The following is a 27,783-nucleotide window of genomic DNA, read 5'->3' as shown; positions in this document are numbered from 1 at the left end:
ACATCTTGGATAAATAGGCTATACGATAGACACTGTGGTGGACATGAAAGGGAAATATTGTAATTACAGGAATTGTTAGAAATATACGTATAACGAAGCCAGAAATCCCGCTACTCATGAGACACAATAGAGTGCGGACGAACGAACAAAAGAGCCAATGGGCACAGTCCTTGAAGTGAATGATGGTAATGATGATGGTGATGTAGCAAAATTAATGGGAGAAGACCGAATTCCTAAGTTGGTGCTCTATTACAAAAGAGAAGGGACATTTTAAACCAAGACTACACCGTGACGATGACAACGATGATGATGATGATGATGATGATGATGGATAATGACATTGTTAAAACGTTATTTCTATAGGCCCTAATTAAAATATAACGAACGAATCATAATTAATGATAGGCCTACTTATGAGCGTAATGTTTCCCTCATCACATTGTTGCGTCTCAATAATCGCAAGAATAAAATCCCAACCTCTGAAATTCAGACTATTTACGTGTCTCGCCCATATTTCACTCCACTGGTTGAGAAACACTAAACATTAGAAATCAAAAGAAATTTGATGCCGACACTTGAGTCCTTCACTGCAGAAAATTAGTTTTGCACGTGATGTGCGTGTTATCGCCTGTTTATTATACAAAACAAACTGAATAGACTATCGTTATTGTTAATTAGTTCTGGAATATTAAATTTATTTCAGTCCCTGAATTATACATTTTACCTTATATAATGTTATTTATTAAAAAAAGAAAGTGCATGACATGTTGAAATGTTTTACACATAATTGTTGAATTGAGCAAGTAAAGTAACATACATACATACATACATACATAAGTGTTCTGCCCATGGGCAGGTCTTTCACTGCAAACCCATCATTCACAGGTAGTAACACTATATTGATATGATATGATTGTTCAGTGCCGAGTTTCAACAAAACTTAGAAAGTGCAATAAGTCCACATACAACGTATCTTTAGTAGCCTATATGAAAATCCACTATTATTTACATTCACAGATATTTTCACATTAATTAAGACTGAACAACGAGCGAGTTCGTTAAATTCACTTTACTTTTCAGGACCATGTGCGTGACATCGCGCGGATTTGTCTACTTATAATCATTATCAATACGATACATGTGTAGTCAGTGCAGAGGCCTAAGCAGAGCAATTTGATAGTCATCTCCTGAATTTAAAATACGAGAACCGGATGATTCGATGGCGCATGCGCCCATGCTACATCTGAAATAGTGGCAGACGCCCTTTATTGTACAAAAAGAGAGAACCGAGACCACCTACAGGTATATTTACAAAAACATATACTTACAGAAACTTGGACATAATAAACCTTGCGAGTGCTGAAAACAAGGACGGAAGCCTGTAAGGAGCTTCAGTCCTTAGAAAAAAAAAAAAAAAAGAACAAAACAAGGGCGTACCTTGACATAAGTTCCATAGATCGTCATTGGTCGAGCGTCTTGATTTCCGCTTCCGGAAAATGTTGTTTGCACTGTTTGCACTAGTCCGCCAGGTGCGGAGAACGGATTCCCTCTTCTTATAGATGTTGCCAACGGTTGTTTTGGAAATGCCGAAATCTGCTGCAATCGATCGATGAGACCTGCCTTTATCCAATTCGTCGAGTACCAATTTTTTCTTCTCGATTGACAACTCAACTGAACATCTTTTCTCGCCCGCCGCCATGGCAGAAACACGGAACAGCTGTTTTGAGCTATGCAAAGCATTTAAAAAAGAAGATATAACATTTCACCGCGCGCCAGCAGCTGTGATCAATACAGGTTGTACCGCGAACCGATTGTTTTTTGTTACGGGTGACGAAACTGTGGCTCGCGACGACTTTGTGTTACGTTTGCAAAGTTTTAAATTTCGTAGTACCTCCCAGGCAGATAGTACAAACATTACATTTAGCCTCTGCAAATAAACCCAATAAAGAGTTACGTAATCTCAACAATCAGAACAAATCGATATACTTTTGAATAGCTTTCAATATTTTGGGTAGGCTATTACGAACTGCACTAACTACGTGCTACATGTCTATCCAAATTTTATAATTACCTAATTACCTGCCAGTCCACACCTGTGGAGTAACGGGCAGCGCGTCTGGCCGCGAAACCAGGTGGCCCGGGTTCGAATCCCGGTCGGGGCAAGTTACCTGGTTGAGGTTTTTTCCGTGGTTTTCCCTCAACCCAATACGAGCAAATGCTGGGTAACTTTCGGTGCTGGACCCCGGACTCATTTCACCGGCATTATCACCTTCATATCATTCAGACGCTAAATAACCTAGATGTTGATACAGCGTCGTAAAATAACCCAATAAAATAAAAAAAAATAAAAATAAAATAAATAATTACCTGCCGTGATGAATAAAAACAAAAGTAATTTCGTTCATTTCATTTTCTCATGAATTTGTCTCTGACCTGACATTAATAATAATGACATTGAAACAACGGTACAAAATCCCAAGAATCTCGCGCACTGCGTTGAACATCGTGAAGCCTTAAACCATATTAGAGAGTGAAGTATTTCGGAACTTGTTATTTTACTATATTAATTATGTAATATGTATTGCATTATATTATATGAATTATGTTTTGTTTACAACAATGTAGTAATTTTCTATCGTACTTAGAGTTGAGCTTAAACGATATTTTCAAGTATCTGTGATAACTGTGACTGTGACAATTAAATATCTGTGACTTTTATCTGTGATTTTGTCATACCGATATTTTATATCGCTAAGTAAGCACAATATGCATGAATTATACCGATATTTTGTCACACCGATAAAAATTAACAGGAAATATTGAAGAGCAGTGCAATGTGAATACGATTTCTCTATACACGCCACACTTCAGTGGTTTATATGGGAAAATCCAACAAATAAATTATGTACATGTACCATTAACAAATAAATACTAATCTAACTGAACAGTAACATGTAAAAAGTTAACCTTATATACCAAGAGATTATATCGTAGTTGATTGTAGATATGGAATCAGTTGATAATTTTTAATGTAGTTGGGTACGGAGAAATTGAGGTTATGTGATTATCCTAATCGTTTTAAAAATTGATCCTTTTTATTGCATATAATATAATCGATAAATTATTTTAAGTCGTGCATTAACATTATAATATTGAGTCAGAATAAAAATTAACGAAACATAAATATTCGGAAAAACAATAGAAAATAATTACAGAACAAGACAGTTGTTCAGACAGGATTTTACACAAGATAAAGTATTGGTAACCAATGATATTATCATTATTATTATTATTATTATTATTATTATTATTATTATTATTATTTAAATCGTGTAATCACTATATCATTTATAATAAGATGGTGAAACTAGCGCTGAAGTAGTTTCGGCAATTTCGGATGTGAAAATCATTGCATTTATAAGGAATTTTTTTGTGGAGAGACAGTTCCTTAGGTTAAACTAGCGCTGAGGTAGTTTTGGTGATGTCGGAAGTGAAAATCGTTGAATTTGATTGTTTGTGGAGATGCAGTTGATCGTATATCCAAGGCATAACAAAGCCTAAACTAACCAAACCTAACCTGTCACAGATTCGTATATGCAAGGTGTATAAGGGGAATACGAAGGAAACTACCTCAAGGTTAGTTTAGCTAAATAAGTTTTATCTCGTTCGGTTTTAATTCTATAGGTGCTGTTGTCGGCTTGTGAGAAATGCTTCGAAAGTTCGGAAGAGCATAATGTTCAGTGACACGGAGTGAACTAACATGATTTACGTTTGATACCCCTTATTTTCAAATGTAATTAATTATCCCATTTATGTGTAAGTGTAGGTATATTTTAAAAGTGTGCAAGGGCAATGAGAACGATTTGTTGGAGCAGTGTCTGCTAGATGTCAGATCTTTTTGGAACTTATAAAATTGATAATTTTTGCTAACTACCCCATATTATTATATTTAAAAGTTGAAAATTACTTGCAAGTTGATGATTTTAACAATATCTAGATAAATATCACTAAATATCAAGTTTAGAACATTGATTAGGCCTATTAATTGGGTGAAATAACACCCCACACGAGTACCAATGTTTGAAAGCACTGTGCGATTTCCTAAGAGTTAATAACCATAAACAACATACCGGTACTGAACTTATTACAAATAATTTTATTTTAAGTTTAATTATTTTAATTAATACTACCCTGCACTGTTCGTGTTAGAGCTATACATTAAAACTGGATCATACATAAATGAGAGAAGTACATGTAAAGTTATTAAAATAATGTAGGCTCCTGTAACTATTCTGTTTGTAATTAATAGTATAACTAAAAAAAATATTGTTACTGCGTAAAAATTGAGTGGAAAATACTTATACATTAATATATATTCACAGTAATATGAAAATGTGAAGATCTCGGGGGAATATATAAAATATTAACATATATTCAGACTTAATATGAAAACAAAATGTCAGATTCATGATTATATTATTATAATGCCGCTAATAACTTTGCAACACATCATCACTTTGAAAAAAATAATATTGAACAAAATATCACGAAAAAATAATCAAATGCCACCGCCCGATTGCTGTTATTGTATCATGCGCATGCGCAAACCCACGACGTAGAGGAGAAAATATCAGTCGCAGACGTTGCAACAGTCACAGAGTACTGAATACGGAGCAGATTTCGATAGCGATATTTTGTCACAGATATTTCGCGTCATCAGTCACAGGTTTATCTGTGACAAAAAAATACCTGTGACAAAATATCGGTTTGTGAAATATCGGCCATCTCTAATCGTACTGGTTGAGCGGAAGAGAAGACCGAATGACCTTAACTCTGTCAGTTGAAGTAGAACATTATTATTATTATTATTATTATTATTATTATTATTATTATTATTATTATTGTTATTATTATTATTAACAATAATAATAATATTAATAATAATAATGACTTAATTAGACCACAAAACTCTTGCAATCATAAAAGAGACACTGACAAATACAAAAATCTAAAGTTAAGTTTATGGGGGAAATTTCAGAACTTTTCGAAGTAAAAACATGAGTAAGACAGTAAGATGGACTCTCTGCATTACTTTTCAATAATGTACTTGAAAAAGTAATGCAAGAGTGGCATAAACAAAAAACAATCCCCAAAATTAATCAACCATTCACATTAGGCAGAGGAAAATTAAAGATAGATTGCCTAGCATTTGCAGACGATTTAGCAATTTTACCTAATGACGTCATAACAGCTGAAAAACAGATTGAACTGTTAAAAGAAAAAAGAAGAAATAAAAAAGAAAACGCCATAAAAGAAATCGCGGAGAAAATTGGTCTCCAGATATCCTTCGAAAAAACAGAATACGTTACCTGGAAGCACCAAAGTATATGGAAATCAAATATGGTAAAATTAAACGAGTCCCACAATGTAAATACCTCGGCGAAATGATTAGGAAAATGGAGTTGAAACAAAAGCGAACGAAATAAGATGCCAAAAAATGAAGACAGCATTTCGGCTCACTGAAAATATTTACAATAAAAAGTGCATATCCAAACATACAAAATTAAGACATTATAAACACATCATTAAACCAGAATGTTTCTTGAAACGTTAATTTTGAATAAAAAAGCAGATGTCTAAAATACTGAGGAAAAAGAATGCAAAATCTTAAGGAAAATTTTAGGCCGAAAGTCATAGATGAACAATACAGATTGCAAAGTAAACAAGAAAAAAGAAACATAGACATTCATAGTGACATTAGAAAAAAAAAGGTTAAAATTTTACGGACATATCAAAAGAATGAACCCCGATAGACTCAGAAAACAAATAGTTGAATTTTATGAATGCACAGAAACTATAAAATGGATTGCCGAAATAAAAAATGACTTATAATAGCAGGAATCACACAAGAAGACATCTTAAACAGAGAGATCTTTGGAATGAAAGTTCATAAAATGTCAAGTTGACAAAGAGGAAAAACCAACGAAAAAGACTAGAACAACGTGGATTGACGAGAGAAAAGAAGCCCACAGCCAAAAAATGAGAGAACTATGGGCAAAGAAATGCCTCTGTGTACTTTGCGTAGTGCTAAATGGGCTTATTCGTAACTAAAATAATAATAATAATAATAATAATAATAATAATAATAATAATAATAATAATAATAATAATACGGGAAATTGAGTGGGCTCGAGCTCCCCGGGCCCATATAAGTTGGCGCCAATGTTTACGAGTAAATACTGTATGTGTGACTTGTGCTTTCCCCTTTCCACACGCAAAGTTCTGCCGCATCATCTGGGAGATTCACGGCGAAGTCTCATTCTGTCTCGTCCTTGAATGCAAAGCACTCTTCTGCAGGCTGCGTGTATGTATCAGTCTTGAAGATGAGACTTGCTGTTTTTCTAATTATACATTTATTGCGCAATTAGCGGAATTAAGATGAGTTTTATGTGCACTGTATTGTCTTATCTAGCTGCATAAACATTCAAGGATTTCAGCTAAGCTTTCCATAAAGAAATTAATATGTTTCACATCATCAGGAGAAATTCAGGGATTAGCGATGTAAACAGATATTCTTATAATGATAATGACATTGATAATGTGAACGAATTGAATGCAAAAGGCTAATTAAAGAATCAGGACAGTTTAATGGAAAATAATTTATATGTTTCCAGCATGTTTATGCTGTATACACCGAGTACAATAACAATATTGTGAAATGTGAAGGTGATTTCACTATCTAAAAAATTACTCTACGACAAAGACATTCATATTGTATTTTGTGTCTGAAATTCAAAACTAGCAGATAAACAACAATATTGCAACTTGAAATCAGTAATTTGTTCCTTCTAGAATTCAGGAGTTCAATATTTTGATGTGCATGCTTCGTTATTGTAGATTTTGATTACATAGAAACTTGCGCGATGTAAACCATACAGCAGGAATTTAATGAATAACTAAAATTGTCAACTTATACGCCACCTAGAGCCTATTTCATAAAACTTGGCAATTGTAAATATGTCATTCTGACAAATAACAATGACGACTGTACACATTGTCAAATTTTTGTTTCATAAAACATTCCGCCAGTCAGGAAAAATCGTGACAATTTGTTTTACTATGCCAGACAAAATTTTACAATTTGTCAATACGTTTCTGACGTAATTAATTTTATGGAACAGAAAAGTGCCAATTCATTTGTTGACAATTCCAGTGGCGAAGCTCTTAAGAGGCTTTTGAGGCTTAGCCTACCCAAAAAGAATTGCGTTATTATTCCTAATAACCTAGGCCTATAAGTTTTTAATAACGACATATCTAACATTTGGTTGCACTCTTTCAATGACTATAACGTTAAGAATTATTACGATGCAGAAAAGTTTCAAAATTAAAAATAATGTGAACCAATGTAGAAATCAGTCATTTATTGAAAGTGTTCAAATTGTTGGCCATTATGGTCCAGGCACAGCTGATAACGCTGACCGATGGAATCCAAAACGTTCCTAATCATTTCGATTGGTATTTGGCACATTCTCTTTCAATGGCTGCTCTCAACTCAACGATTGTAGCTGGTTTTGTGCTATAATCATTATGCTTGACATGTCCCCACAGAAAAAAATCCATCGGAGTCAAATCCGGTAAGCGAGGGGAGTACTCGGTACTACCTCTTCGTCATATCCATCTGTTCTGCAGATAACCGTTAAGATAGGCCCTCACGTCTCGTGGTAGTGGGGAAGTGCTCCATCCTGCTGGAAGTACCATTCTTCATTCCTAAACATCTCTTCGATGCATGGCATGGCGGATTCCTTTAGCAAGTTGAGGTAAATTGCACCAGTCACGGACCATCAAAAAAGAAAGGTCCAATTAAACCAAATGCTCACAAACCACACCACACTGTAACTCTTAACCACACTGTAGGTGCAATTATGACGATTAATTGAGCCATTTAACTTAAACGTGGTCTCATCACTCCAAACAATCTTGTATGGAAATTGATTCTCCTACGCACATTTTACTTGGTACCGCTCATAAAATTCAATTCTCTGGTCATGATCATCTTCATTGAGAGCGTGGACTAATCTAGGAATAAAACTTTTCCATTGAACACGCTTCAAAACGCGATGGACACTCGATTTTGAAAGTCTTGTCTCACGAGCCGTTTGCCGAACAGATTTTCTAGGAGACTGCTGAAACCTTTCGATCACTTCTCTTTCTCTTGTGGGGCTGGTGGATGTTCGTGGTCTTCCGGAATTGTTCTTATGGATATTCTGAACTGTTCCTTCATCTTCAAACTTATCTCGCAAACGAGCAATTGAGAGTCGCGTTGGTGAATCTCGTTGAAACTCCATTCTAAACCGTCTTTGCACTTTACTTATATTCTCAGTCTTACAGTAGCACTGTAGAATGAATTTTATTTCCTCAAAGTTTAGTCGATTTCAGCCATTATTTTAAGCAGTCACACTTGAAAAAATATTAAAAAGTGAGTTAGTTATGAGCTATTAAAGAGTGTATACATTTTTTTGGCACCCTCTGTCGATAATTAGGTATGCCTAAATTTTCTGGGGAAATGGTAGAAAAATTGGGAGCGTCTTGATTTTGCAAAAGAAAGCCATTAGAATTCTATGTCAATCAAACTATCTTGAACATTGTCGACCTCTTTTCAAACAATCACAGATATTAACTGTCATAAATTTATATATATATATATATATATATATATATATATATATATATATATATATATATATATACGACCTAGTCCTTTACACTCGACAAAATATAGACAATTACTCATTAATAGCCAATATACATGATCATGAAATTAGAAATAGTGAACAAATTAATATTCTATACTGTAGATTACATAAAACTAGTACAAATTTTTCTGTCATGGGGATGAAATTATATATAATAAGCTTCCCAGTCAATATTATAAGTTACCAACCAATAGTTTCAAAGCTAGATTTTATAATTGGATTTTAATTAATCCTTTCTACTCTGTAGATGAGTTTCTTAACTTAAATTCACACGAAATTGTTTTTTAATAAATAAAGTTATTTAGATTAGTTACAATTATTATTCTGTTGCTGAGTTTTCAACACAAATTTGTATGAAAATGTATTTTAATAAATAAGTTTAATTGCAATTTAGTTAGTTTTCTTCAATTTAAAAGTTTCAAATTATTTCATGTTTTCATTGTATTACTTAAATTTTACTGTTTCTATTATTAGTGTTTTTAAAAATGTATTTATATGTTTTTTCAATGTATTCTGACGAAGCCTAAAACTGTATGTCTAATGGCCAAATATATATATATTTTTTTCGTTGTTGGTAACTCTATAGCATCCATTAGATGCTTTATGGTTGTGCTAACAGATGGAGTTACTTGTCAACAATGTGACGCTGAAACGTGTGTTCAGGTTACTGTCCAGCGACAGTCCTGATGTATTTTTATATTTGTGATGATTTTTAATTAATATTAACCCGGCACACTCACAATCACACTCACATTCATACACATTTGCAGACTCTAGACACCCAGGAAATTCCTCTTCTTCAAGAAAATTAAAAAAAAAATGCCAAATAAATTGAATTGAATTGAATTAAGTTCACTGTTGCCAGTCATTCCAGTATGGAGAGAGCAGAGCGAGCAGCGAAGCTTAAGGCAAAAAGCCTCTAAAGACATGGCTACGACCTTGACTCGCAAGCTTGAGGGGGGACCGGGGAGGGGGTATCGATTCGCTGTATCTCCGTACGGGACGAGGCTAGCCTTCCGTCACAATATTACCACAGTCTACTATATACAGTCGCGAAGCTTGAGGTGTTTTTTGCAAATCTCGTGATAAAGCGCTCCAAGCGGTTAGCAACTAAAAACAATAGACTGTCCATGGTCGACTTTGGACTGTGTCATATTTCTATCGAGTGCTAGCTCGTTGCGTATTTCACATTGATGCTTGTGAAATGTTCGTTATTGGTTATAATGAAAATGTTAATGGCTAAAATATAATAATTGGAATAATAATATGGGACAAGGAGGAGACGTTTGTAGTGCTATAAATTGTAGCAACAGTAAGAGAAAGAGGCCAGAGTTATCCTTTTTCCGATTTCCGAAAGATTCAGAAAGGTTCCTGGGTTTCCACAAGAATGCTGTGCAGAAACAAAACTGTTAATTTGAAGTTCTTTGTGACTGTTAGAATACATTATATCCTTAAATTTCACAATGAAATGTTTCAGTCTAACCGAAAGGACATTAGATACCGGCCAAAGTTCTGTCACTTAGGCTGCTAAATTTCCAGAGAAATAAGGTTAGGTCTACTTTTTTTTTTCAGAGGATATATTTTTAATTGTAGCTATTAATTTTGTTATTATTTTTATGTGTTATTTTACTAAAGACGTAGAAAAATTAAGTTTGTTTTAATGAACTTTACTGATCACGTTTTATTTTCAATTCTGGTGGGATTATTATTGCTTAGGCCTAATTTTTTCTTCAAAGGATATGTTTTTAATTATAACTGTTAATTTTGTTGTTATTTTTATTTTTTGCTTTAACTAGAGACGTAGAAAAAGTCTGTTACAATAAAATGTATTGATCACGTTTTATTTCCAATTCTGGTGTGATTATTATTGCTTAACCTCATTCCATTTTGTTAACTACATAAGCCTACACTAGAAGTACCGGTACACCTAAGTTACTCCATGAATTCATATTTCCATTATTATTGTTGTAAAGAGAAATGCAAATTAATATTTATTGGTTTCAATTCATAGTTAATTATCGCTATAATCTTGAATGAGTGAAGCTATATAGTAAATTTCAGTTCGTTTTGCACAAACAAAAATTATATTAACTTATTTCTTGCAGGTATCTTCGAGTTTATGGTGGAATTTAATATACTTCATTAAAATAATAAATTAACTTTATGTATTTAATATTTCAATAATGGAAGGAAGGTGTTAATTTTTCCAAAAGAACACAACGAAAGTGTAACATATTTTGTCGGCTGCTAGGAGAGAGATCTGCGATGATGAGGCGATAGTAGCGATCCTAGTGGTGGGCAACTACCTCTGTTTGCATTTTTACTACATATTGAGCTTCGCGACTGTATATAGTAGACTGTGATATTACGTCGCAATATATTGATGGTTCTCCGAAAGCGCTCCGTTTAGTTTAATCAAAAGTGCATGCGCTCGTGTGTGTTATATATTAATTTTGTGTAAAATGGCTCATACCGAGAGAACATTGAGGTCATTATTTGTAAAATTAAAAGAGAAATAGTTTTCAAGTTGGCCGTATGAAACAAAATGTGCTTACAAAGATGGAGGTCGACACCATATTTATATATTAAAATAGCGGGTGGAGGAAGACAAAATATAAATTTTCGGTTTTATGGTATAAGAAATATCCTTGGCTGAGAGGGTGCTCTGAGACAAGTTATAGGCTATTGTTTTACCTGTATTCTGTTTGGGATGAAAATGAGTGGTCGTCATCTTCTGGTGGGATCTGTGTCACAAAAAGTTTTGATAGAAAAGTCGATAAACATCTGCTCTATAGAAAGATACAATGTAAATAGATTTTTTTCAGCCTACCCAGTATTTACACTATAACTTCGCCATTGGTAGAATTTTCATGAAATCCTGTTTCGTACCGGTATGTCATAAAAAGTTGACAATTTACTGTTGTAGTAGTTGAGCCATATTGTAATTGAGACTGTTGAATATTGGCGGGGAAATACTTTATTTTAGTAAGTCATACTCAATACAAGCAATAGTAGAGAAAGTAATGATTAAGGGGGAACCACGCAGGACAAAGGTTTTAAAGAAAGGATAAATCTAAATTACGTTTTCAGTGAGTTTGTATCCATAGAAAAGTTTCCCTATTAGCAAAACATCAGCTGAAAATATGAGCAAAATAGGAGATTTGTTGCACAAAACAAAAGTAACAAAACACTTTATCCAAAATAATTATTATGTGTTCTTGACTGGATGGAAAATGGAGCTCAGTATCACCTGACTGCTGATGCATGTAGCTTACCAAAATCATTCCATAGCTCCTCATTAGAGCAGCCAATTTGCCAAGAGTTAATGGAACTATCGACGGGTCTTTGAAAAAAAAATGTATGCTTCCTTTGACAACGAGGCTGCATTATGTTGACAGGAATGTTGTTGCTATCCTTAATCAAATTTAGAATTATAATTTTCTCGTCGTTCTTAATTGATTTTCTAACGGTGGTTAGTAATTTTAACTTTAAATAATGACATGCATTATACAGGTTGTAAGGGGTATAAGTGCCGTCCTTTTCACAGTCGTCGGTGACGGTCTACAACAGATATGCTCATTCTCTGACTTCCAATTACGTTCTGTAATCACAACCTTCCGATGTAGAGCGTACTGTTCCTCGTTCGAAGCTCGACGGATGACTGCGGAAGGCAGTTCAAGTACTTAGTAAACGTACGAACAGTGCGGGACAATGACACAGTCAAAATTTTCTGTAAGCAAACGATCATTCCGTACAATTGGGGAGGAAGACTATTTTTCTTGTGCGTTCGGTGAAAACGTAAAGTGTTTACTATGTTGTAAAGTACTGTCAGGAATACTACTGAGCAACATAAAACAACATTATAGGGTCTGCCACCCAGAACATGCCGAAGTAACAGAGAAGCTGTTTTCTGTAATATGTATCCATATACCAACGTTATTATCATTATTATTATTATTATTATTATTATTACTGTTATTATTATGCCTATTATTAATATTATTATGCCTATTATTAGGCTTATTATTATTATTGTTATTATTATTATTATTATTATTATTATTATTATTATTATTATTATTATTATTATTGTAGTGATTTTATTCCAGCAGAAATACATGTTTGGATAAAATAATTGTTCAGGGGTGCAACGTGCACTACAACTTCAAGAATTGAAGGCACTTAATGAAAGGTCAAATATTGAAGACAGTCGAACAGTTCAGAGTCTGTGTTTAGGAGCAAGTTATGTAGTATGCTGGGAATTAGCTAAGGCACTAAAACCCTTTACGGATGGTTAACTTGTAAAGAGATGTATGTTTTTTTAGTTGGTTATTTAACGACGCTGCATCAACTATAGGTTATTTATCGTTGATGAGATTGGTGATAGCGAGATGGTATTTGGCGAGATGAGGCCGAGGATTCGCCATAGATTACCTGGCATTCACCTTAAGGTTGGGGAAAACCTCGGAAAAAACCCAACCAGGTAATTAGCCTAAGTGGGGATCGAACCCGCACCCGAGCGCAACTTCGGACCGGCAGGCAAGCGCCTTAACCGACTGAGCTACGCCGGTGGCTGAGAGAGATGTATGGTGCCTGATCAAAATATAGTTAATTATATCTCTGTAGCGTACTGAACAGTTCAAATGTGAATTCACAGAACACAGATTTAGTGATTTTCAACGTATGGAGAGTGATATTTATCTTTTTGTTAATCCTTTCATAGTAAATTTAATACAGTCCGTGAGAGTGCAGTTCCAGGACGAGTTAATTGATCTACAAAGTAACGTAGAATTCAAAACTAAATGCAGAGAATATGACTTGACAAGCATTATTAAAAAATGAACAAAACGAAATATCCCAAGATGAGCTTATTCGCTGCCACTATGTTAGCTACCTTCGCCTCGACATATGTGTGCGAACAATAAAATTATTTTCGAGAATGAAGGTTGCTAAATTGAAATATAGATCCCGATTAACAGATGAGCATCTTTTGAGCCAGCTGCACATTACAGTAAATTCGTTGGAAATAGATTTACGATTACTTGCAGAAAAGAATGCACATGTTGAATAGACCGCAATGTATGGTGCAATATGAAAATAACATTATCTATGATATAATAATATCATAATTATATTAAATACTGTTTAATAAATAATGTAATAACTGGATATTACAGTGTACACTCTTTCCTTTTTCAAATTCAGTTTATTATCCGTATTTGTAAGAGTGTAAGAGCTATGCCACTGGCGGTGCTGCAATGTAGTTGCGGAGCCCAGTCCCTACACAGTGTGTGTTTTGCAGTGCAGCATCATCCGTGTAATCGGGGCTTTTACAATTTTGAGCATATCTGGTCTACAGGATCACAAAATGTCCATACAATATATGGTCAAGACTTGATAGTTTTCCCAGAAAAAAATATTTCTTTTCTTATTTTATTTGCGTTATACTGCTTATATCGTTAGTAAAATTACGAAAACAATTACATCAGTAGGTATATCTAGTAAAGAGTTAATATTAGTTTAAATAAATATTTATGTGGTCTATTACATTTTTCTGAAATGCATGCTTAAATTTGTTAATATTCTGTTGTGAGAGACGTGACGTGTTCAGTACTCTGCACAGACGTAAGTACGAGTCAGCTGAGTTCAAGCTCCCTGCCCATAGCTCTACTGCAGAGCGGATGACAGTTCAGTACAGGGTATTCGATAAACAACTTACAATGTCATTTACAGTTTAGGAATATCATAGGTTATTACTTTAAGGAGAAAGTCGTCGTAATTCAAGTGAGACAAGAAAGATGTACCGTCAACGTCTTTCTCAAAGAAGGTTACCTAATTGGCAAACATTTGTAGCAGTTTCTCAACGATTATTAGAAACTAGGAGCCTCATACCCCGTTTCGAAAAGTACACAACCAGAAATTTGTTTAAAAATGATACTGCTTTACGGAAGCGGGAGAGATTAAAATGTTGCATAAAAAAAAAGTTTGTGTGATTTTGTGCAGAAAACCATTATTGTTTATTTTTTAGACATACAATTAAAAAATGGAGAGATATTGGTATATAAAATGTAAATTTACCATAATGTTATATTATTGAGATTGAAAATTTGTTGTTGCTGCTCATTTTATGTAACCAACAGTATTGTCATGGTCCGCTCCTGCATTAGAACAGAGCATCTGTTTTGTACCGGTATGTCTGTACCCGCTTGAGTGGTTACACCACAGTCTAGTATATACAGTCGCGAAGCTCAATACGTAGTAAATATGCAAACATTAGATAGTTGCTCACCACTAGGGTCGCTAATATCACCTCATTACAGGCAATGCAAAATAGTACCGTCACAGTCTATTGTTTCTAGCACCCTCAAAACTCAAGCTTCGTGACTTTATATAGTAGACTGTGGTTATACTGTGTACTTCTAAACCCCCTCCTTTCCACTTGAGCTGTACTGTGTACTTCTAAACCCCCTTCTTCCCATCAAGCAATGTTGCAAAACGTCTAATATTGTAAACTTTAATAATTAGTTAAATATTGTAAACGTTAATAATTAGTTCAATATTGCAATTAGAAAAAAATTGTAAGGACATTTTTTCTTCCTTATGACATGACTAATGTTGCAATATTGTGACATATTAATTTTTAGAACTGTCATGATTGTAGGACTAATCAGCTTTATGAAACAGGGCCCGGGTGTAGTTTCGTTAACGTAAACAACTGTCAGTGACTCAAGTTGAAGTCGTGTTTCTTCAGTTGATAACAATAACTTTGACAGAATTACCAACATCAGCGACTTTCATTTTGTTTTTCTATGAATTTTTGTAACGGCAGGGCAAGTGACTGAGAAAGGTCAAATTAGCTATACATTAAACTGAAAGTTGACAGCAATGAACTTACTTTCAAGCCGAACGAACTCTTCCATGTGCTGGAGGTGTAGACTGGAGTGTTGGTGTTTCTCGGCTTTGCGCAGGAAGTTCTTGATCTCAGCGACGCCAAGGTGCGCCCATTCGCGGTCGCCCCCCAGCAGCATGCAGGGAAAGCAGTAGAGACGGCGCGTAGTCTCGCAGCCCGCCAGCCAGGGGTACTTGGAGTACCACGAGTACTGAAACTTACGGTTTTGTCTGCCGTCCACCACGGTAATGTCGAGGGGCGGCATAGGGCGCAGTCTAGGAACCGCGCGGCGCTCCTGCAGGCTCCACGACGTAAAAGGTCGAGACTTCAAGCGACACAGCAACTCCGACGTCTCCATAACTACTGCGAGACTGCCAGTCTCACGCAGTCTCAGCGTTGCCAAGCATGCCCAAGTAATTGTGGAGACGGACAACAGATGGCATCACAACCTAAATACATAACCATTGCTATCTAGATGATTTTAAAAGTTTTAACCCATACTTAAGAAGCTGATTTCTGAGGTAATTTTGAGTAAAAGAAGTTCATGTCAACAATGATCTAATTCCCAATAATTATTGCGTTGTAGCAATTTAAATTTAAGGAAACAATGATTGCGTTAAAATTATTACTAATAATTATTATTTAGGAATTGAAGAATACAAATTATTTGAAGAGATTCTATAGGCTTACTTATAGAAATGGTGCTTCGTTAAATCACGAATGTGTGCTTATAAATAACTTCGGAATTGTTTTTGTACATGCACAAAATATTTGTGTGCTTTAGTCTGAAGGCGGAATTTTTATTTTATTATTTTACAGAGTATAACAATTGAAAAGGGATTTATTTGCACCCATACATCCAACATTCTCAGGATTACTGTGTGGAAAACATGAATAAATGAATAAAAGGGGAAATGGCAGGAAAACGTTTAAAAAGTACCAGCAAACGAACACAGGGGAAATTGGGGCTGAGATGAAGTGTCTGTGTGAAGTCCAAGCCTGTTGACCACTTAGCTCAATCCGATTTTCTCCGTTTGAGTTGAAGGAACATTAGAGAATTTTTTGAAAGAGGAAAGCCGAAAATGAACGTAACCTAATATTACCACATGAGGGGTAGTATCGAAAGCATGATAGAACAGCTGCAGGGCAGAATCGCCGGAAGTATTAAAATCCAGGGCAGAGAGAGTTGCCGCAGTCCTCGCAGGAGAAGCGATCCGAGCCCTTGACTGTGCGAGTGACATTCGAGTAAGCCCGCCCTGAAGTGCTCAAGGCGACACGCGAAAACCAGGACTCCGATTATTTATCTGAAGGCTTTAGTTTGGGAAATGTTGAAAAGTATGTAGTCGAATATGTAACTCTGTGGCCCATCTCTTTTAGAGTTCATCTCGACATTTGTATTAACGCCTTAGAAAACCCACAGTCAGGATGATGAGTTATCTCAATTAGGAGACTAGGTAGTTGGCTCTAAGATGATTCTAATGAAATATGACCCAATCGGCACTGTGGGCGTAACATGGAAGGAGGGGGGGGGAGAAGGCATGTGCGTCCCTGGCTTAGTGATTGGTTGAGATTTTTCGTTTGACATGTTCCATATTATAGCTGTGAAGTAATGTACGAATACCACGGAATGCAATACAATACAATACTATTTGCGAGCATAACACCAAAAGTCGCAAATTGACAAGTTCTCGAACTTTATTTTCAGTCCACTATCAACGGACATTTCTAGCAGACTTTCCTTCAATTATAAGGAAAGTTCAGGGGAACTGACAGCTGTGGTGTCAAACAGATTTATAGTCCAATAGCTTCAATCATCCATGAAAAGAATATGTTGATTTTAAATTTTACGTACACCCTAAAAAAGTCTTCCCTAAAAGTACCCCCATTTGAACACCACAGCGAACGCAAAAATAACAACCAGCATAGCATAAATATTTCCGTTATTATCACATTTTCCTTATTTACAAGCAGTTAATACTAATTTATAAATAATTTATATAGGAGGACAAATTAGCGCCTGGCAAGAGTTAATGCCGGATGGAGGACAATTAGCTCAAAATCCGGACTGTCCGGTATAATGCCGGACGTATGGCCACTCTAATTTCACATTTTGTTCAAATATCACCCAGCAGTGGCTCACGTACAGCCAGTGATATGCTACCATACGTTGAGAACCGTTGCTCTAACATGAACACCACTGAAAACCGGAATACAAAATACAGGCGAGTCAATCCGCACGTGCACAGTAGAGGTGAAGATAGAAGACGTAATTTTCTTTATCAGTGAGACGGTACGGAATTAGTATACCGTACTTACAAGGAAGGCTCACCAAATGATAATGAATTTTCACAACGTTCCATTTGAAGTAAGAAACTTCCCTATAAACTTCTACATCCGGAGAAAGCCTAGTTTTCGAGATATGAATTTGCCAAATTCTTCAATTCAGAGCTACAATATAATATAATTTTATTGCTAATAGAGATGGGTAAAAATAACACAACAGTTATTTTGGAACTGTTGCAAAAATGAACAATAGGTCGGAATCTACTGTTCCGAAATAACACTGTTCCGACTCCGAGCTGCTCACTTGTCCGGCTGTTGCGGGCCCGAGTACTGCGTTGCGCAAGGCATGTTCCGACTCCGAGACAACAGAGAATAGAGTCGGAACTCGTTCCGTTGAACCACAGTCTACTATATACAGTCACGAAGCTTGAGTTTTGAGGGTGCTAGAAACAATAGACTGTGCCGGTACTATTTTGCATTGCCTGTAATGAGCCGATATTAGCGATCCTAGTGGAGAGCAACTATCTAATGTTTGCATATTTACTACGTATTGAGCTTCGTGACTGTATATACTAGACTGTGGTTGAACCAATGGAACCTGCGGCTACACTGTTCTCGTTGTTCTTTATATTGTACTTGGAAGTTCGTTGGAACAAATTGGAACTTGGAACTCTCACGTAGATGGATGGAGAAGCATGGAAATTGAAATCCTTTCAGTGTGGTCATGAGCAATGACACTAATGACCAGGAAAATAAAGTTCATGCCCTAACAGAATAATAAGGTAGCCTATAGATAACTTACGTTTAGTCTATGGATTCTGAAGTGCTTGCCTCATTGCTGAATGCTTCATTTATGCTGTTACAGTTCACAACTAAGCAGTGACGTATGTTTTCTGAAGTCATTCTTCGCCTGTTGTCTCTCAGCATAGCTTTTTAGCTCGAAAAACGTCATTCTACGTCGCAAGAAGTAAGAGGGGCTTGGACAAAAGCTGTGAGCTGTTCTATAGAAAATTTTATTGGTTTTTGGAATGTTTTTTCTTCAAGAATATCTAGAATTTCTTTAAGTTGATAACAGCCAGGGTTTTTGGAAAGAATATTTGTTGTTTTCTCGTTCACTTTATCTCCTACATTTCCTGGAACTGATGTTAAACTGGATATTGTTCTATCGAAATCTGCTAAAGACTGCAGTAAAGGAATACCAATTGCTAACTTGAGTGGCTCCCTATGAGGGCGTCATCGTTACGTTCAAAATTCATAAACATAAATTAGTCGTGTTTACGAGGTTACACACTTTTAAAAATGAGGGAAAGACAAATAAACATACATAATATTCAGTTTTCCTGCATGAATGTTAAAATATGATGCTTTTATAAATAAAGGCAAAATATCCAATTTTATGCACAATAACAGTAATATCATTGTATTCAGAAATTTGTGATTCATGTAGATAATCTTTCAGCATATTCACCCAACGACAGAGAACAAATATGCAAATGCATAAACTTCCTTTCCCTACAGAGTGAGGTGCGATGCGAAGTACACTGGTACAGATGCGTTTCTAACATTTTACTAAGCCAGTGTGGGGGTTTCAGGTTTCACTACTGCTAATATATGCATTTTCAGTTATATATTTTTATTATTTATAAAATTATAATATAATCATTATTATAACTAAGCATTAAGAAAAGTAAAAATAAAAATTGATGATTTTAGTTTTTTTTTACTGAGCAACACGGAAAACAAAAATGACATTACTATACGTTTTAAATGTCATGTTAAATTTTTGAGTTGGTTACCGTGTATTTATGAGTTTATGTACCAAAACTAAAGGTCCATTCACAATGAAAATTAAACATAACCGTAACATAAACACAGAAGTTTGCGCCCAGGTTACCAAATGGGATCATTCACAATTATTCACATAAGCATTGACATAAACATTATCGTAAGACATTAACAAACTCCAAACTTTCATGCTTATGCTTACGTGATTTGCAAACAGAACACAATCGTGGAGCGCTGAAGTATAGGCCTACGACAGAATAATAGGAAATGGCGTCGTTGTTATGTTTCCATGGTTACCAAGTATGTTTGCTGTTATGTTTATGTTCCCATCGTGAATGATGGTATGACTTCATGATTTTACCGTAACGTTTATATTCTTAAGTTAACGCTTACGTTTTGTTTAATTTTCATTGTGAATGAGCCTTAAGTGTTGCATTTTGACCGTGTATTCAACAGCTGTTTATTTACTATAAACATGAAACTTCTGTCCGCATAGGCAGTGGTCAGCATCACTGCCTGCTGGATCGCATCTTATCGCTGCGTAACTGCCTGCTCATTCCTCTTTCTTAGCATTGAGTTTCGCGTGGACCATTATTGTCCAGTTTCGACACTAGAGCGCAGCAAGTAACTGCCGTTGGTTTGGTCGTACTAAATGTGTAAAATTAATTATAATGTTTTATTTGACATCTTAGAAGTAATTACAGCGTTTGTAAGTGATTGTTTATTAATGATATGATTTTCTTCTTTAAAATACATTGAAAGAAAGGAACATTCGAGTTGAAATACATTTAATTTTGTGAGATATAAAACTTGGTTTCCCGAACTAACAATATTAATTATAATATATTTACAATGGTGTCTTGTTGTGTCCCTTTCTGCAAAGCGCACAGAGGAAAATTGAAATTCAGAAGATTATACCATTTCATGAATTTCCATCTAATAGTGAGCTGCGGGAAAAGTGGTTAAATATTATATCAAGAGAAGGTGACAAAAGAGGAAGTAATTGGATTCCTTCTGATCGTTCATGTATGTGTAGTTTACACTTCAAACAAGAAGATTTTAAAGAGGATACAACATGTAGGAAACTGAAAAATTTATCGATACCAAATATATTTCCTGGATATCCTTCGTACAAGAAACCTTCTAACAAGAGGAAGAGAAAAGTCAGAAACTGAAGTTCATCATCCTCCGAGAAGAACAAAGTCTCAAGATTGACTGCACAATGTCAGGAGGACATTGAAGCCGAATATCGTGAGAAAGACATAGAAGCCGGAATTATAAAAGACAAGGCAGATGTAAACGTAGATTCCAGACATATTGCTGTTCAAGTAGGCTAAATACTGTAAGATTAAGTGAACTGGAATATCATAAAAAATTAAATAAAAATCTTCGAGCAAAAGTTTACAGACTTGAAAACAAAATTGTGGAAATATAGATGGAACTTCAAGAGGCGAAGGAAGAACTTAATAACTATACTGAGAGGAAGTCAGTAGATAACATAAAGAAATCAGCACATGATGGCGACAAAATGGCTGTATATATACTGGATCAAATTAGGAAAAAAAAAAAAAAACTTCCAAAATGGTCCGAGCCAACTATTCGGTACTGCTTATGTTGGCGAATATCGTCTCCTAAAGGCTACGACTTTGGAAGAAATTTGAAATTAATACAAGCACCGTCGCGCAGCACTTTAGACAGGTATATGGGCTCAACGGAATGTGGCGTTGGTGTTTCCCCTTTAATTATACAGAGACTTAAGTTAGAAGACACAAAATGGAATGAAATTGAGAAAGTAGTTTCTCTTATATGCGATGAGATGGCAATAAAAGAACGCTTGCTTTATAATAAAGAAGAGGATAAATTTTTTGGTTTAGTCGAAGCTGAAGGAGTTTATAATAAAGAAATAGGAATAAATCCCGTCTTAGCCAACAAACTTCTGTGTTTGGTTATTCATTGATTATCTACCAAGTACACAATACCGGCAGCATATTTCATGGTACGAAATTTGCAAGGAAATGATCTGCTTTTACTAGTTCAGCTAGTGTTGAAAGCTGTAGAAGACTGTGGATTTCATGTGCTTCGGCTTGTAACTAATAACCACAGAACTAATACTGCTATGTTTAAGGGTTTAGGCGGCGGAGATCTACAGCCTTGCATAGTACACCCATGTAACTTGCAACGTCTGCACACTTACTTCAGACAAAACTACCTTCTTTCATCTCTGGAACAGTGTGATATCCTAAAATGTTCTAATGAGGAGAGCCATCAGGCGCTTGCAGCACGTATTGTATATACTGCAGAAGTTTGTGAAACCACTCCTCAGTAACATTGGAAACAGACACCACAGACTTACTAAATAACCGCTAGATCGCTCACTGGCGCTAGTGTTATGTTCCCAAATTGAACAGTCGACGAGCGGCCATTTGTTTGGTAGAGCTGAATAAGTATGGTTCTTTCGTGTGCTGCTTTTAATTGCAGCAATGCACACAGATGTAACGATAAAGAAGGAAGGAATGTTATATTTCACTGGTTAGTTAATCCTTAATTTCTACGACGATTTTTGCTCCGTATTGTGTTACAGAAGACAAACTATTGTACTTGCCATGTGACTCTTTATGCTTCAAGTTTCCTCTGAGTAAAGATTCCCTTAACCGAAAGTGAATAGGTGCAATCCGCAGAGAAAATTTCTACCCTACAATGAATCATTCAGTGTGTTCAACTTATTTCGAAGATAGTTATTACCTTTCAAACTACGTTATTATACACTGTTATTGTCCTTCACTCAGTCTATATCATCCATTTTCTTCAAACAGCTGTTGTTTCAGTGCATACATGAATAATAAAATTATTCATCGAACTTAAACATACAGAAACTGAATAAATTATAAAAATATATTTCTTTTAATATAACTGATTGAAAGTAATTCCTGTCTTAGTTACAGATTAATTAAACATTTTCTTATGTTATTGCTGCTGCTACTGCTATTATTACTACTACTATTCCTGCTACTGCTGCTACTACTTTTATGACTTCATACAGTAGTTTAACCTACAGACTGAATGAAAAAGTTGACATTAATTCTTTCATTAACCGTGGTTATGAATGTTCACATTCAGAGTTCCTAGGAAAATGATGCAAGTCTGAGCACAGTACCTATGTCTGACAGCCAGGGTTGTCGGGTATCCCAATTTAGGCGGGATTCTCCCAATTTCCTGGTTGAGTCCCGATTAAACGGAGTCGGGATTGACAAAAATTCCGATTTTACAGATATTAGCCTTGAACATATTTAAACAAATTAGTCTGCATTTCCTATTTATATATTGACTCAAATGGTAACATTGTAAACACAGAGATAACCTGCGGATATTTAGTAAGTCTATGAGGTAGCCCAGCTGATTGCCGTAAGGCAACTAAACTCGCAAAATAATACTTCTTCTAGTTCTACGGCATTGTTGATTATTCCGTTCCGGTCCCTAGTCGCTGTTCTCGCAATTAGTAAACATTGTGTATTTCAAGTGTGTTGACTGGCAAGAAAGATAGCGTTTTGATATCGTACTTTACACTAATAACAGAGACATACAATTGCTGCGTTTTATAGTTTAGTGAACTATGTTTAAACATGGATTCATCGTCAGATAGTGAAACTGTTGCAGTACCGGTTCCAAAATTAATTTATTAGCAAATTGTTAAAACATAGGCTATTCGCGGTTAGTAAAAGAAAAAAAAATATTGTAGTGTTCACTGTACTGTGTGTCCTTCGTATTTTAGGGTTTCTCACGGAGGCGAATAGGCCTATTACATTAAAAAGCACGTGAACACTGTGCAGAAAACTGCTATAAATCTTATGATAGGCTAAATTGTTGATAAGTCTAATGTATTAGGTTAGCTTCTGATATCTCGACTTCCCTCGCAGAAAACCTAGCAACTCTGCTGACAGTAGAAACACGGTATTAAAGGTATCGCAAAGGAAATATTGTTCCTTTAAACAAAAACATTTAGCTTTCGGATACGCAATACAACACGTATTCAAATAGTGGTTTCGAAATCCCGCGCGTTTTCTACCTAACAAATGGCAGCTTCCTGCTGCTTCAATTTGGGAACATATTTCTCATTTCTCCGCTACGGGGTGGTAGGGGCTCGAGAGACATTATAACGTCTTTGCGAGAGACACACCAACGAAGTGTTTCGATTCTCTAGTCAAGTTAAACCGTTGTCCAGGAAGGTTCTCAAATTATAAACTTACATAAGGATGACAGGACAACATAAGTTCACTTACGTAAATTTTTCTATTAAGATCTTAATAAAGGTAATTTCTTGTCATTTTAAGTGTAACTTATCTGTCATCTATTATACAGGATGTTTAAAAAATACGGGGCATAATTTCAGGTATGTATTTCCCACATGTAGACAATCAAAATAGTTCATTACAACATGTGTCCGGAAATGCTTTATTTCCGAGTTATGGCCTTCACAACATTGAAATTCACCGGAACGTTTTTCTTTCCGCAGGTCGTTGCCGTCAAAGGAGACATTAAGAGGGCACTCTGACAGTTCATTCCGAGGCGAAGGTTACATTCAGTGTTGTGTAGGCGTTAGACTGTGCGACATGTATTCAAATCAAGAGCTGGCAGAGATACACTTCATGCACAGTACGGTAAGGCGGACGGCATTGCTGCGCTGGCTCGACGTTTGTACCAGGAGAGGTACCCACAGCGACAATGTCCAGATCGGAAGACATTTGTACGTCTCCATTACCGTCTGTGCGAGTATGGAAAAGTTAACTTTTCTGGTTTGGGAAGGGGACGACCAAGATCTACAACTCCAGAAGTACAGGAGGAGATTCTGGAGGCTGTGAACATGCCTCCTTCTATCAGCACACGCAGGGTAGCGTTGCAAGTCAATGTTCCTCATACGACTGTCTGGAGACTGTTGAAAGAGTATCAATTGTATCCTTATCATTTGCAACGTGTACAGGCCCTGTCACCAGCAGATTACCCTGCACGAGTTAGGTTCTGTCAGTGGTTCTTGCAGCAGTGTGGTGTAAATCCGAACTTTCATGCCTTAGTATTATTTACAGATGAAGCACAGTTCACACGAGATGGCATAACAAATTTCCACAATCAGCATGTATGGGCGTATGAAAACCCACGTGCAACTGTTCCATCTCATCACCAGGTGCGGTTCTCCCTCAAGATGTGGGCCGGTATCATTGGTGATCGATTGGTTGGCCCCCATGTACTTGTAAACAGACTTACGGGGCAGGCGTACACAAACTTCCTGGAAAACACCATACCTCGTGTTTTAGAAGACACTCCACTGATCAGTCGTCAACACATTCACTTCTTGCATGATGGCGCTCCTGCACACTTCAGTCGTACGGCTCGCCGGTACTTGGATCGAAGGTTTCCTGATCGATGGATAGGTAGAGGTGGCCCAATTGCTTGGCCTCCACGCTCACCTGATCTGAACCCTCTCGATTTCTACTTGTGGGGCCATTTAAAATCATTGGTTTATTCGTTTCCGGTGCCTGATTTGGAATCCGTCCGGAATCGAATTGTGGCATGTTCTGAGGACATAGGCATTACTCCTGGAGTTTGGGATCGTGTTCGCAGGTCAATGAGACATCGATGTGAGGTCTATATTCAAGCAGGAGGTGGACGTTTTGAACATCTTCTGTAATGACAACGACCTGGGGAAAGAAAAACGTTCCGGTGAATTTCAATGTTGTGAATTTTTTTATTGGGTTATTTTACGACGCTGTATCAACATCTAGGTTATTTAGCGTCTGAATGAAATGAAGGTGATAATGCCGGTGAAATGAGTCCGGGGACCAGCACCGAAAGTTACCCAGCATTTGCTCGTATTGGGTTGAGGAAAAACCCCGGAAAAAACCTCAACCAGGTAACTTGCCCCGACCGGGATTCGAACCCGAGCCACCTGGTTTCTCAGCCAGACGTGCTGACCGTCAATGTTGTGAAGGCCATAACTCGGAAATGAAGCATTTTCGAACACATGTTGTAATGAACTATTTTGATTGTCTACATGTGGGAAATACATACCTGAAATTATGCCCCGTATTTTTTAAACACTCTGTATTACAGCAACATGAAGTGGAAAGGATCAGAATACAATATATCGTAAAGCACATTCAATTATAAATTAATATTTCCAAAAGTACGGTGTAAATTATCCGTTTGCAGTATTTTACTCGGCATTTCTTTTCGGGGAGGAGGGAGAATTTTTTAATGAGCGCAAAATTTATCACACTTCAAATGGGCCTTTTTATATATGGGGAAGTTACTTTCTGGCAATACTGAACTTAATAAAACAGTAGACCAAGTGTCCGTATAACAATTTCATGGATTGAAAGAAACTGCAGGAAGATACCACCATACTGTCGTTAATTCAAACCGTGATTTCCAATAATCTCTTAGCTCGGTTAAAGGAAGCATATATTTTTTCGTAAATATGTTTAAAGTTGTTGAAATATTTTATATAAGTTTCAGATATTATTTTTATTACGTTAATTGATTTTAATAATAATTTTAGTAACGCTTAATGCAAGTATAGGCCTACTTGTTTGGATGTAGTATCGCTTAGAAAAAAATTAAGTTTTAAGTTCAGTATTAATAATATTACATATTAAGCATTGCGGAAGGATTCGGAACCCTGGGCCATAGTTTCCCTAAGCCCTTGTCTCTTCTGGTACTTAAGACTTCGTAATAATAGTTATTTTAGGGTACTTCGCATATACTGATAATGTTAATAGTGGTGGGCACTACCTGCCACCTAGCGGCAAAATAACTTTTTTCAAGACTCGCACAAAAGCGTTGATGGGGCAGGCAGTGTAAACAGCCATAGGATGTGATCCAGCAGGCAGTGGTCCGCATACACAGCAAGTTTTCAAAACCGATTCGAATGTGCATTGTATTGTCATCTATTGAGAAGCAAGTGTGCTATGTCGCACCGATAACGTATTTTAAAGAGTCCGAACGATAAATGCTCCAACGCTATGTGCGAGCTGCTTGGGGAAGGTCCCCGATTTTGAGGGCAATGTATAAATATTTTGGACTTAAATATTTCCTTCTTCACGATGGCAATGGAGATATGAGACTTATATGAGTGGTAAACGATTATTTTGAAAATTCTTATCTCGAAGGCTAGACCTTCTCCGGATGTAGAAATTTATACGGAGATTTCTTATTTCAAATGGAACTTCTGGGCTTATAAATAATGGTCCATCGTGCGTCTTATATATGCGTTATACCTATACGATACAGAGAGGTGCCTGGGTGGCATTCGTGATTCCGACCCTAATTGTCGGCCATCCTGCCTCAACCCTGACAGCCCGGAGCCACAATTCCTTCCTATGACAGAATCGAAAATCCATACTACCTCCACGACTTAACTATTGCAGATGGTTGACGATATTGGGAAAGATGGTGTTGGTGGAATGAAAGTGGGAAAGAGGAAAATATCCCTCTACAATGCCTGCTTTGTTTAGCACAAATTCCATCACGACCTGGCCGGGGATCAAACCCGGGCGTTGATCCACAGACGCGCGTAGTCCTGTGAGAACTACAGTCTCAACTGAACGCAGAATACAGGCAAGGTCATTTCGGTCAAGCGACACGCGTGTTAACATGTGCACATTATACTATCTTGTCATTACTTCAAGGCCGCATAAAACAAAATAAAGTTGTTGCTATTTCCTTTTATTCTCACGCGTTTATGTTACAGTTGAATTGCTGGGTTCATGAAATGTCGTAAGATTTTCTTATTTTATCTTTTGCCAGATAGCGTAGTGTAAGACAAGGATCTATCGCATCCTTTCTGAGATCCAGATCAAAATCTCGCTAAGTCCATGTTTGAATTAGTGGCAGTCAGTGTTGCGAACTTTAGTGACAAATCGCTGGATCTAGCGGTTTTGATGGGGTGTCTAACGAAATAGCGACCAACGACTTTTCTGGAGGTTTTTATTAATCATTTGGCGACAAAGTTAGCGATTTTTTTCCCCCTCGCTGTTATTTTTATTCGCTTTAACATCTTTGGTCATATCGCGAATTAATATT

General features: G+C 36.3%; 2 protein-coding genes across 13 annotated transcripts in view; one reads left to right on the top strand and one right to left on the bottom strand.

Annotated features, from left to right (window-relative positions):
- LOC138701496 (protein bric-a-brac 1-like) overlaps positions 1-16,015 on the bottom strand; it is a 354,692-nt gene extending 338,677 nt beyond the window's left edge. For 7 of the 9 annotated variants that reach the window (XM_069828415.1, XM_069828416.1, XM_069828417.1 and 4 more), the window contains exon 1: positions 1,438-1,714. In XM_069828415.1, coding sequence (XP_069684516.1) covers positions 1,438-1,699 — 262 coding nt within the window. In that variant the 5' untranslated portion in view covers positions 1,700-1,714. Of the gene's footprint in view, positions 1-1,437; positions 1,715-15,648 lie in introns of those variants that run through there. The other 2 variants (XM_069828419.1, XM_069828423.1) reach the window with 1 other exon arrangement.
- LOC138701497 (uncharacterized) overlaps positions 1-27,783 on the top strand; it is a 95,340-nt gene that overhangs the window by 35,983 nt on the left and 31,574 nt on the right. The window lies entirely within an intron of this gene.

The sequence above is a fragment of the Periplaneta americana genome, chromosome 6 (genome assembly GCF_040183065.1).
Source record: "Periplaneta americana isolate PAMFEO1 chromosome 6, P.americana_PAMFEO1_priV1, whole genome shotgun sequence".
NCBI classification, from domain to species: Eukaryota; Metazoa; Arthropoda; class Insecta; order Blattodea; family Blattidae; genus Periplaneta; species Periplaneta americana.
Note: the sequence above shows the minus strand (reverse complement) of the source record. Positions and strands in the feature narration are given on the sequence as shown.